General features: G+C 51.1%; 1 protein-coding gene across 1 annotated transcript; it reads left to right on the forward strand.

The window, feature by feature from the left end:
• The first annotated feature begins 3,910 nt into the window (after positions 1-3,910).
• On the forward strand, positions 3,911-5,506 carry CDKN1C (cyclin dependent kinase inhibitor 1C). Its single transcript, XM_082283654.1, has 3 exons — positions 3,911-4,467; positions 4,560-4,686; positions 4,821-5,506. Exons 1-2 carry the CDS (start codon positions 4,017-4,019, stop codon positions 4,679-4,681), a joined length of 573 nt encoding a protein of 190 aa, XP_082139780.1. The 5' UTR covers positions 3,911-4,016; the 3' UTR covers positions 4,682-4,686; positions 4,821-5,506.
• The last annotated feature ends 6,292 nt before the right edge of the window (positions 5,507-11,798 follow it).

The following is an 11,798-nucleotide window of genomic DNA, read 5'->3' on the forward strand; positions in this document are numbered from 1 at the left end:
ATTGGTCTGTGCTTCTGCTAAAGCAATTATGGGATATAAAACGTTCTGAAATGAAGCAATCACGTGTGGATCACACAATGTTTGAAGAATCCCAGTTAAACATTGCTTAGCATAGATGACAACTGTATACTAAAGGAAAAGAGAAGAGAGCAAAGCACAAACCTCCCTGCCTCAAGGGCCCAACAACAGGTTTGCTTGTCTGACAGCATGCCAAGGACAATCCCTGCAGGAGAAGTTCACTCCAAGACTTGCCAAAAGACAGAGGAGTGCTCTTCCATGGCACCATGTCATGGGCACTGTTTGCCTCTATACATAAGCATCTCACTAAACCCTCTCCTCTGAATAAGTTAACCTGGAGCTGCACAAGAGCTAGCCCCATCAGCATGACAGCACTGAGAATCTCTCTTTTGTTACCTCCATAACTTCTTATCAAATCTCGTTGGTTACTCCTTGCTCAGTTTACAGTGCAAGGACCTCTCTTCCCCTGTCTGCCAAGCCATCAGACTCAGCCCTGGCTCTGACAACCTGGACCCTTTCCAAACAGGAATAGTCAAATGCAATAAACTTCCTGAAATTGCAATCCCTTTGCAATGATGCACAGGCCATAAAGGAGTTTGCTTTTCCCTCCCCTCACCCTTTTGAAACAGAGAAGCCAGCAGGAATACACAATAGGTAAAGTCATTATGTTTTCTGACATAAGCAGATATGACTTGGATGTTTTGAGCAAAAATGTTTCATTCTTATGGGGCATTGTTCTAACCATAGCAGTAATTACTCTGCTCAGTGTTCTGGAGCAGGAATTTCTACCGAAGTTAATAGGCTTGGTGGTAGAGCTCTTGGGTAAGATTTTGTAGCTCATGTTAGGCAAACTGCTGGTTTAGAGGATCATAACCTACCCCTCTGTCCTGAGAGTTCACAGATTCACTAAATTAAAAACATTTCTCTGTGCATGCAGTATTTCCTCCTCAAATGGGCTGGATGCTCTCTATCTCCACACACAAAAAACCAGACACTGCTAGAACTGGCAGCTCGTGAGCAGAAAGTACCCAGGACTGTCCCCACCAGCTAAAACCTAAACGTATATTGGGACAAAAAAACCCCAGTCAAAGCATTAGGGAGAATTAACAGTGAGGAAGCTGAACTAAAAAGCAGGGCTGGTAACCTCAAACCTGATCTGCTTTACCTCCCAGGTGAGCTGGAAGTGAAGTGGCCTCAGACACAAAGCAACCCCTGATCGTTGGAACCATCGTTCCTTGCGTCCCTCAAGCACTGCGTAAATATTGGCTCACCTCTGGAAAGGGTTTGGAAGGACAACGACCTGGATTTTGCAGAGGGCACGCCCACATCTTGCAAATAGCAGGGGATCTTGCTCATTCAGCTTTCATGGCAGGAATGTCTAAAACGGAGGAGGCAGAACACAGGAAAGGCCTCGCCGGCACGGGGGAAGAACAGCAGCAGGTTTGCGAGGACTCCTCACAAAGAGCCCCTGTCTGCAGGGACCTGGCCATTGCCTTTCGGCTTGAGTCTTGAATAGAGGGCACTTTTCCAGCACGTTTCTTGGGGAACTCAGAGCATTTTCTCTGCATAGCACATTTATTCCTAAAACCACCCCAACCTACATCCCGAGAGATGCGTTTGATGGCTGCTGAGAGAAGTCCCCAGGTGAACACTGTGCCATGTTCACCACGTTCTCCAACCATCCCAACTTGTGAGACTCACCTCTCCTGGCTCAACCTGTGCCTAACTGATGCTCACCTCCTGCTTTTTAAGATGATGTGCTCTTAGTGATGAGGAACTCAGAGAGCCTTTTCATGACCTGCTCCCTAAATCATATCCTTGGGGCCAAGAGACCCCCATATGGCTACCTTCAAGGGCCATTTTGGGACAGAAAGGACAGTGGGGTAATAGCCACCCAAAACAGCCACATGGGTAGGTTGTCCAACTCACCTGGGAAACTGAGAATGGCTGTTGAGAACATAACATCTGAACAGGCATCTTTGAAAGAAAAAAGTCTTCACATTTCCTAAAACACCAGTGCTTCCACCATTAGTGAAATGAAAGTGGTCTGTCTGTACCACTGGTCAGCAAAGTCCTCTGCCAGGTGTGACGCCATGCCTGCCCAGGAAACAAGTGGGGATCTGCACCCTGAAGGCACTTGCTGCCTCTTCTTCTCTCAATCACGAAGCTACAGACCCTTCCCACTGAGCACCCCACCTGTCCTCACAAACATCAGGAAATGACTTCAGGAGATCAAACCTGTCACGGCATCTCATTGCTCAGAAGCCTGAGCATGGATAGATCCTTCCTGTGCAGTGAGCCAGGCTCCAACATTCTCCCTGCCAGCAGCAGCCAACCCTGGGTCCATGGGTCCAAACCCACGGGCACTGCTGGTACCTCCTGGTGTGGGCAGACTTTGGAAGCACCACTGAAGGTGCAGCACCTGGGAGGTGGTGGGAGCTGTCCCAGCTGCCACAGGCTCCTCACTGGCATGGCAAGTGCAGGAGTGAAGGTCCCCAGCCAGAGGGCTGCTCTGTCACAGACATGGGCTGAATGTGGAAACACCACATTCAAAGACTTACTTTGGTGCACCTGGCAAGGCCTTTCCATGGATTCAAAGACAAATGCTCCTCTTCTTGAAGCTGATCTACCTATGGGGCCTAAAGCTGTAACCCCTCCAGCCCTACAGTAAGCTGGCACCTGAGGCAGTCTCTGCAGAGCCAGAACATTCTGGGAATTAATATTAATTTTATTCCCTTTAGGGAATAAAACGATCCAAGTTGTCTTTGCTCAAGGGTTTGAAGTTCCCAAAGGCAAGAGCCATAGGGACACGAGGAGTGAGGGGGTTCCCAAACACACTGCATGAAAGAGGTTCATCTTTCCCCTTGTCTGCAGAGGAAAAAATCATTGCCATGATGACCCTCTGAGACATGCATCAACAGTGTGATGATGTTCTGGGATGAATTTTAGCATGGTGTCAGTTATGCTCCCCCTTCTTTTCCTTTCATACTCCTCCATCCCAAAACAACAAAAGGCAATGATTGCAGTGACCTGCAGAAAATGTAAAGCACAAGCCAGCTGATCCCTGGCAAGACAATAGCGAGATTAGTTCATCTGCAGTGAACAAACACGTATTATGCGGGTTTTAAAGTTAGGAGAGGAAAATGCTGTGGTTTTCATGTACTTCTATTCACTAAGGCTGCAAGTTATTATTTCCATGCAGCTGAGAAGCCCTATTTTTAAAAATAGCCTTCAGCTTGTTTTGAAATCTGCAAGCATCTCGCTTTGTTTTGCAGCAGTGTAATAAAAATCCCCGAGCCAGAAACGATCCCGTTTTCCTCCACACGCATCATCTCCCCCGCCCCAAGCCCCCGCGCTCCACGGATGCTGAGAAACTCCTGGCGACACTCCTCGAGAAGAAACAAAATCCCAACCAAACAAAATAATAGTAAGAATAATAGTAAAAACACTCCCACACGCACCCTTAACGCGGAAAAGGCAACACGGAGTGGGGGGGAGGGGGGGGAACAACGCAGAAAGTGGCCGGGTTCCAAGCGGCAGCGGAGCCGAGGCCGGCGGCAGACAAAAGGAGCGGGCCCGGCAGCGGGTGGGGAGCGCGGCGGCCGCCCCCCGGGGCCGGGCCAGCGCCGGGGCCGCCCCCGGTCCCCGGCGGGGCCGGGCCCGACCAGTGCGGGCCAATGCGGCCGGCGGCGGCGCGGCGCTGCCCGGCGCAGCCAATGGAGGAGGCGGGCAGGAGCCCTGCCGCCGGGGGCCGGGGGGCGGCGGGGGGGGCCCCGCCAATCGCGGCGGGCTGGCGGCAGGGAAACACTATTATGCTAATGGTGTTTTGCTCGCACTCGCGGGGAGCGGGGTTTAAAAGGCAGGGCCGGGGGGCAGGGGCTCAAAGGCGGGAGGCAGGGCCGGTGTGAGCGCGAGCGGGCGAGCGGACGGGACGGCAGGAGAGGAGCGGCGGGGGGGCACCGACGCCTTCCCGGCCCGCCGCGTCCTGCCTGGCGGCGATGTCCAACGTGCACCTCTCCGGCGCCGCCGCCCTGGAGCGCCTCTCTGCCCGGCGAGCCCTGGCCGGGCACGGCCGCAGCCCCGTCTGCAGGAGTCTCTTCGGGCCGGTGGACCACGAGGAGCTGGGCCGGGAGCTGCGGGATCGCCTGCGGGAGATGGGGGAGGACGACCAGCGCCGCTGGGACTACAACTTCCAAACCGACACGCCGCTGCCGGGGCCCGGCCGCCTGCGCTGGGAGGAGGTGGAGGCCGGCGCCGTGCCCGCTTTCTACCGGGAGACTCTGCAGGTGGGACGGTGCCGCGTCCCCCTCCTCCGGGCACCCCCTTCCCCGCCGCCGCCGCCCGCCGCCGGCAAGGGGCCCGGGGGCCGCCTGAGCCGGGAGAACCGCGCCGCGCCCCGCCGCCGCGGCATGCGGCTCCGCCGGAGGGGCCCGACCGCCCGCATCACAGGTGCGTGGGGAGCCGGGGGGCGCGGGGGACGGGGGGCGTCCCGCCGCCGCAGTGGCTGACGGACCCCTCTTTCCTCTCCGTCCCCCATCCAGATTTCTTCGCGAGGAGAAAAAGGCCGGCGGAGCCCAAGGCGGCGGCGGAGCGCCCCGCCGGCTGTCCGCCGCCCCCCGCCGCCGTGCCGGCTGAGCAGACCCCCCGCAAGCGGCTCCGGTGAGCCAGGTGAGACGCGCCCCGGGAGCGGGCGAGGGTATCTGGGCGCTTTCTGCGGCGCTTAGTTATTTCCTATACCACGACCAATTTTTTTTTCCCCTGCTTATTTTTTTTCCCTCCTCCTCCTTTTTTGTTCTTCCTAGACTTTTGCACTACTGCACCCACGGGAGAGGCGCGCCGCCTCGGGAGGCGCGACGCCCCGGAGGCGCGGGGGGTCGGGGCGGGCGGCGCGGCGAGCCGGGACCCCCCCGCGCCCGCCCGGCCTGGGAGCGGGAGCCGGAGCGGAGCCGCAGCGCCGGCCGCGCACGGAGCAGTGTTATCGTACAACAGTGCAATGTATGACGTTCTGTATAGAAATGTATTATGCCTAATGTGAGTACACTGGCCAGAAGTGTAAAGCTTTAAAAGTCATTTATAAGAAATGTTTAATCTCTGCTGAGCTCTCAGTGCAAAAAAAAAAAAAAAAGGAAAAATTAAAAAAACAAGTGTATATTTGTACAAAACTTTTTTTAAGAGTTATACTAACTTATATTTTCTATTTATGTCAGAAACGTGGATAACTTTGACATCCAATAGTCTTTTTTTTTTTTTTTCTTTTGGTTAAGCCAAAGGGCACTATATTTGCTTTTGTTATTCACAAAATGTAAATTTATTTTTATAGTGGAATTTTTTTTTTTTTTTGCATTCACAAGATGTAGCTACGAATCAAAATATGTTTTAGACTTGAAGGCAAATCTGTTTCAATGGATCCTGAGCCGGTCTGTACCACTGCCATTGCAAATAATGCCACAACTTCAATAATAAAATCAAATAAAAGTCAGGAAACGGCCGCAAGTCTGCTTGGTGTGTGCTGGCGGGGAAGTCCGGCGGGCGGGGGGTGGCAGGCACAGCCCCGGCGGCTTGGGCGGGGGAGCCAAGTCCAGCTCTGCGTCTCTCGGTGGAGGGGGTCCTCCCTCGCCGCGGGGCCACGGGCACCGCCGGAATACGACCCCGCCACGGGCAGGGCGCTTCCCCCACCGCCCCGCCGCGAAAAGCTGGCGTAGGGTTCGGAGGGGAGAGGAGGGCATCTTCCCTTAAAAACAAGTTCAAACTGCTGCGCGCTGCTGGAGTTAACTGCGCATGAGGGGAGCACACGCCCTTCATCACACCCTGACTTCGGCCTGGCACGTTGTAATGGTTACTTTTAGTAACCTTTCTTCCCAGGGCTGGATCTGCCCCCCTCGGGGAGCCCCCCCTCACCCCACATCGGGGCTGGGGCTGCTGCCTCCCTCTCTTGGGGACGGCCTCGGGGGATGACTGGTGCAGCGGGTCAGCACGGGTGGGGACGCCCCTGTGTTGGCTGTGCAGACCTTCCCCCTTCCCCCCGCCTTTCGGCCGCGGGCCCTCACTCCCCAGCCTGGAGCCCAGAGCCCTGGCTACTGCAGGGAAGCACTTCCTGGTACCTCTTGCCCAGCAATGATTTACAGGACAAACAACAGTTCTGGGAAAGGCAGCAGTTTCAGCTCGCCCTAAAAGACGTAAAAAGCAAAACAATACACACACACGAACCCTCCCACCAGCCAAAATAGCCAGCATTTTGACAGTGCTTTGGTGACAGTGCTGTCACAACCATGAACCCGCAGCACTTGGCGACATCACCTCATCCCCGTGGCCTGAGGGCAGGTTAAAGCCGTGGGATCTGCACGCAGCCCCCGGGGGTCGGGGCGCACGCCCTGCTCTGGGCCCCAACCCTGCGCTACCCGGCAAAGGGGGACAGACCAGGTCTGGTGCTGGCTGCAGGTGCTGCAGTACTGGGATGCTGGAGAGTACAGCTGGGGAGGAGGACCAGGCTCCCAGAGCCGTGGGGACTGACTGGACTGATTTTTGTCTTTCCGACTCCACCTCTCAACCTTGCACCTCTGAAATGCTGTACCCCCACACTGGACCCAGCAGCTGGGGGGGGACCAGGAGGGCGTCACTCCCTGGCTTTCTGATCTCTAGATGATACACTTCCACGGAGGGGGGAGGGAGACTGAGAGAGTAAGGCTCAGGGTGAATAGGCTCAAGGTTTACCCACATGGTCTTCCCCTGTCACAGCGCTCCTCTCTGCCCCCCCTTTATCCCCCAACCTCTCCCCCCGCTGTCACGGCCGCCAAACGCTCCTGGCTGTAAAAGTAACATTGATTACCTCCAGCTCCGTGATCGCTTAATCAGAACGGGATTATTTTACACGCCCGCATCAGTGGCCGCTGACTCAATACGATTTTCCCCTGCTTTGAAAAGAAAAATAGCTTTTCCCTTTCCTTATGAAAGCCAACAATACCCGGAGTGAGGCAGCTGGATCCTCCAGGATTTATGGGCTTTTCTCTCGCTTTCATGAAAGCAGGTGCCTTTGGGACCTCCATTGTCCCAGCCCGCAACTAATAATAGGACTTTTTGCAATGAAAGATCCCTGCTCCGAGCTCCCAAATACCTCGGCCGGAGGAGCCACGAGGTGTGCCCAGCCTGGCTCAGGAGGAAAGCCCTCACCGCGAGGACAGTTTAGGCACGGGGCTCTAAAGCAAATAATTCCAGCTCATGGGCACTGCCCTAGAGCAGCCGTCGGGTTGGCAGCCCGCAGCAGGGAGGGCCGCGTCCCGCAGCCCCCTGGGCTCCGGCTCCCGGGAGGGCCGGGGGTGCGGGAAGGTGTGCGGCCGCCCCCGCGCCCTGCCCCACCCAGCCCGGCCGGCCCTGCTCGCCCCGGCACAAAGCACACTGCCCCTATTCTTTCGGCCTTTGTAGCCATATGGCAAATCCATGTAGACACAGCCAACATCCATTTATTCAGGCACATAATGTCCCGCAACAGGGAACAATTGGAACTTTGTTTGCTTCTATTATTGATGCGAATGGGCGACAGAGAGAGAGAGAGAGAGAAAAAAAATCATTTAACTATAAGAGATATCCAGCTAATTATGAACCATATGTGCCTATAGTTTCAAAGCAATCCAATGAAGTTCATTTTAAATCTAGACTACTTTATTAGTACGGAAGACAGATGTCTCAACAGTACATGCATCAGAGGAAACCATGTAAAGAAGTTCTTGAAATATTTAACTAGGACTCATTCATTGTCAGAGGGGCTTTAAAGTGCCCTTTATCATGAGAATGCATAGGCAGAAGCAGAGGGAGGCTGCTGGTTGTTACCGCCAACCCACTTACCCCTTAGCGCTAAATCCCAAATTCCACTTTGGATTTGACGACAGGAATATTTTTGGAAAGGATTCAAAATATCAGGGGTCTTGAAGGACCGAGCTTGCTGCTCATTACAGCTACAAAAAGTCAGGTCATTATTTGAGCTGCCTTAATCCCAGACTGAAACCAGCTACGCAATTAGAGGAATAATCTACTCCAAAATCACCACCGCTCCCTCTCCCAAGGAGCAGGGCCGTGCATTTGGAGCACAGCTACTGCAGTTCCTTCTCTGCCCCAAGAGAGACCTAGAGAAGGGCGTTAACAATGCTGGACCTCCAGAAATTTTTCATACAAGCATCTCTCGATATGAGTCCGTAGTGGGTGCCTAAAGGGAAAGGGCTCTGAAGGAAGCCTGGAAGGGAAACTTGGCGGGAGGAAGTCTTTCAGATTTTTTTTTTTTTTTTTTTTTTTTTTAGGGAATGCAATTATCAGCAAACAATCTTGGCAAAAAGGTATCTTTATGAGCTCAGCAACATCTACCAGTAATTAAGCCACTTCAGTTAAATGAATGCAACATATGGTTGACACTGGGAATCATTCTCCTTCTTAGCCACAACTTTTCCTTCTGGGCCAAAACTTGTTCTATTATCACTTAAAATAAACAAAAAGCTGCTTTCCAGTTCTTCAGCAAATATTTGTTACTAATGAGCAGGAGGTGTACGTAACAGGATGGGGAAAAAACCCCATCATTTTTAAAGAATAATTTCTTATGTTTTGATACAGAAATAAAAAAATCACTTGCAATGAGTTGTGATTGCTTGGTAGGATGGCTGCACAGGGAGATTCATGTGAAGGATCCACAAAGAGAGATGCAAATTGGATTGACCATTTTTAAGCAAAGAAACAGATATGAAGAGTAGTAGCATATATGCAAATATATATATATACAAGAAATAATTATTCATGGAGTATAAAATAAGTCATCAGGGAACAGGATTTTTTTCAAGCCACATTGTCAACCATCACTACAGGATAAAATTAGAATGGTTTTCCAATGCCTTCCCCTCCTATACCTTTTCAGAAATGTTACTCTTGACAATCATTTTTGGAACAGAGCGAGTCAAAACACAAACCAAAAGTCTTTACCTAAGACCAAAGGATGGGATTATATCTGACTCACAGAGGATGGAAAAGAATTAAGTATTTTCCCCACATATACACAATATCTAATATTGAAGACCACACAATCTTTTTTGGTGTCAGTGGTGAAATTCCCAATGGAAAGTTCTTCGTGTTTCGGTTTATTCAGTTGTTTTTTAAACTAAGGGGGATTTTTAGGCATGTGTTTCCAAGAAACCTTTGTTGGGACAGATTTTTTGGGGAAAAAGAGAGAATGAAAGATGGTAAAACAGTTAGATGAGCTATACAGAATGTAAAAGCCCTGAAACAGGCCCTGCTGAATCAAAAAATAGCCCTGAAACAGGCCCTGCTGAATTAAGAAATGACTCAAACTCTTTTAAACACAGAACTAACTAAATTTCAGAGCCACTTTCCACAATCCACATGGCCAAGCCTCTGCTCCAGGAAAACCAGTGGCTTCACATCTACATCTGTGGTGTTGGGTGGGTGCCATTTTGCAGGGAGAGGGAACAGGAGGATCAGGAGGCAGTGCCAAAAACTACCTAGGATGGGGATAACAAGGCATGGGTGGAGCAGAAGCACAGCTGGGGTACACTGGAAGAGGCTGGGCAGAGGACACAAAACTCCACCAAGGGAAGGAGAGAAGGGAGCAGGTCACAACATTTATAGCCTGTACATTCCTCCAGAGGCTGCCTAGCCCCAACACATCTCTGCTATCAGCAAACACCCATGACACTCATCCAGTAACATCCCATCCCTCCCCTCAACTCATCTACACATGGGTGCTGACAATAATCTCCTCCTTTTTGTCCCTGTGTCCCAGGTCAGTGTGGGATCTAAAAATGCCCCAGGCCTGCTGAGGAGTCACTAGGTTTCATTCACATCATCACACGACTACTCACTCTCCCCTTCCAGATTTTCTTTAGCCTACTTGATGCTCCCTGTCATATGCATTACACTTGTATTACACAGAGAAGGAGGTTTGGCCCTCAAGGTTTGGAAGTGCCTAAGCTGTCTGTACAATTTCAGCCCAGATCTTTTGTTCCCAGTGCATTTTCACGGCCATACACACCATTTCTTCCCCCAGGGATACACACAGTACCCAATTCACCCAATGCTTCACCTTGCCACATGAATCTGGGCCATGCGGCAAAGGAGAAACTTCCAGATAAACTCCTGCCATAGAAAGTAAAACAAGAGCCTAAAGGATACCTTCATGTTTAATCCAATGCCAACACTTGAATACAGGCTTTTATTCTTCAGAGAGCAGTTGGCTCCTCCTGACCTGTTCCTGCAACAGAGGCTTTGTGCAGTTCAGGACCAGGTGCTTCAAGTTTTCATGAGCAGCCACTAATTGTGCCCAGGTTTGTTGGGCAGCTAATACTAGCTGCTGGGGTCTGACTTCTGAAAGTGCTGAGCATCCACAGCTGCAGCCAGGGTCACTGAGTGCCTGGCTCTGCATGTGGTTTTGGCCAGATGAAGCCCATGCTTTGAAAAGGAACAGCCATGGGGTACCTTGGACCAACACTCCAAATTAATTATTAGCTCCTATTTCTTGGTATTTACCTCCCCATCATTAAACAGGGATAATAGCACTCATCACTTGTATTTTAATCCATTAATATTTGGAAAGTGATGGGTTACTACCGTGAGCAGCACTGTATAAATCTGGTGGGGACATTAATAATGTCTTTGAGCAGGGTTTGAATAGTGCCCAGTTAATAAGATGTAGCACCGTCCATTGAACGTCGAGAAAAACAAAATTGAGCAACTGCTCATTAAAGCGAGCACCGTTCACTCTGTGCACTCAATGCGATCATTTAATTAAAAGATTTTATCATCATGCACAGACACAAGGGGGCAGAGCCAAGGCCCTGTCTTCCCTCATCCTCACCTGCTCCGCATCAATCACACCGGAGTATTTCTTGGATGTAATCTACAATAAGAATCTAAAAAACATTCAACTTTTTTTTTCCCCAAGCCCCTGCACTAACAGAAATCACTGCCTGAGCTTTGACAAGTCTTTTCACCTTTTTATCCCTGTCTGTCACCCCTAGGTCCCACCTTCACCCTGCTGACCATTTGCCAGACTCCTGCAGGTGCAGCCACTCGGCCCCAGCCTGTGGTCTCCACCATCGTTGACATCACAGCAAGCCTAGGAAATCACCTCTGCACCTGGCTAAGAGGTGGGAGGAAGGAGAGGAGTTTTTCAGAGCAGGGAGATGCTTTGTTTGGGGCTGGTTTTGAGTGATATTGGATTAGAGGAACATGAGTACCCAGCTCCTCTTGCATGCTGTTCTCTGCCGGGGCTGGTGGCAATAAATGTGCAAACCAACCACCTCAAAAACCAACAAATGATACCAAAACCACCCTTCCCCAAGAATACACCTCCACCACTGCCTCTGTTTTTACATGAAAGTACTGAGGAAAAGTCCCTGTTTGGGTCACATCAAGCAGCCTTATACTGGGAACTGAGATCTAGGGCAATTTGCTCTGGAAAACAATGAGCATGAATTAAGTTGTTTTCATACATTTGGTAATTGGTTTAGCAAAGCCAGCTTTTCTTAGGATCTTCAGTCAAGATGTTTTCAAAATGGATATAGTTAACATCATTTCAGTTTTGCTGGTGCTGTACAGCACTCCTTCTTCTGACTGGTGATCCCAAAAGCTTTGGATTTTTCTGTTGTTTGTTTTTGTTTTTCTCTCACCCAGATGAGTGAGCAGGACTGGGAGTGTTGGCACCTGGTTCTCTGTTTTATTCTGCACATCAGGAGGCAAAACCTGTTTCTTTTTCCCTCTGACTGGGGGACTCCAGACACATATCCCTC

The sequence above is a fragment of the Coloeus monedula genome (genome assembly GCF_965178545.1).
Source record: "Coloeus monedula genome assembly, chromosome: 6".
NCBI lineage: Eukaryota > Metazoa > Chordata > Aves > Passeriformes > Corvidae > Coloeus > Coloeus monedula.

Bases quoted from the DNA above. Each gene is read 5' to 3' on its own strand.
- CDKN1C (XM_082283654.1), top strand. From the start codon at position 4,017: ATGTCCAACGTGCACCTCTCCGGCGCCGCCGCCCTGGAGCGCCTCTCT. The intron at 4,468-4,559 runs GTGCGTGGGGAG...TCCCCCATCCAG, and splicing joins CCCGACCGCCCGCATCACAG to ATTTCTTCGCGAGGAGAAAA.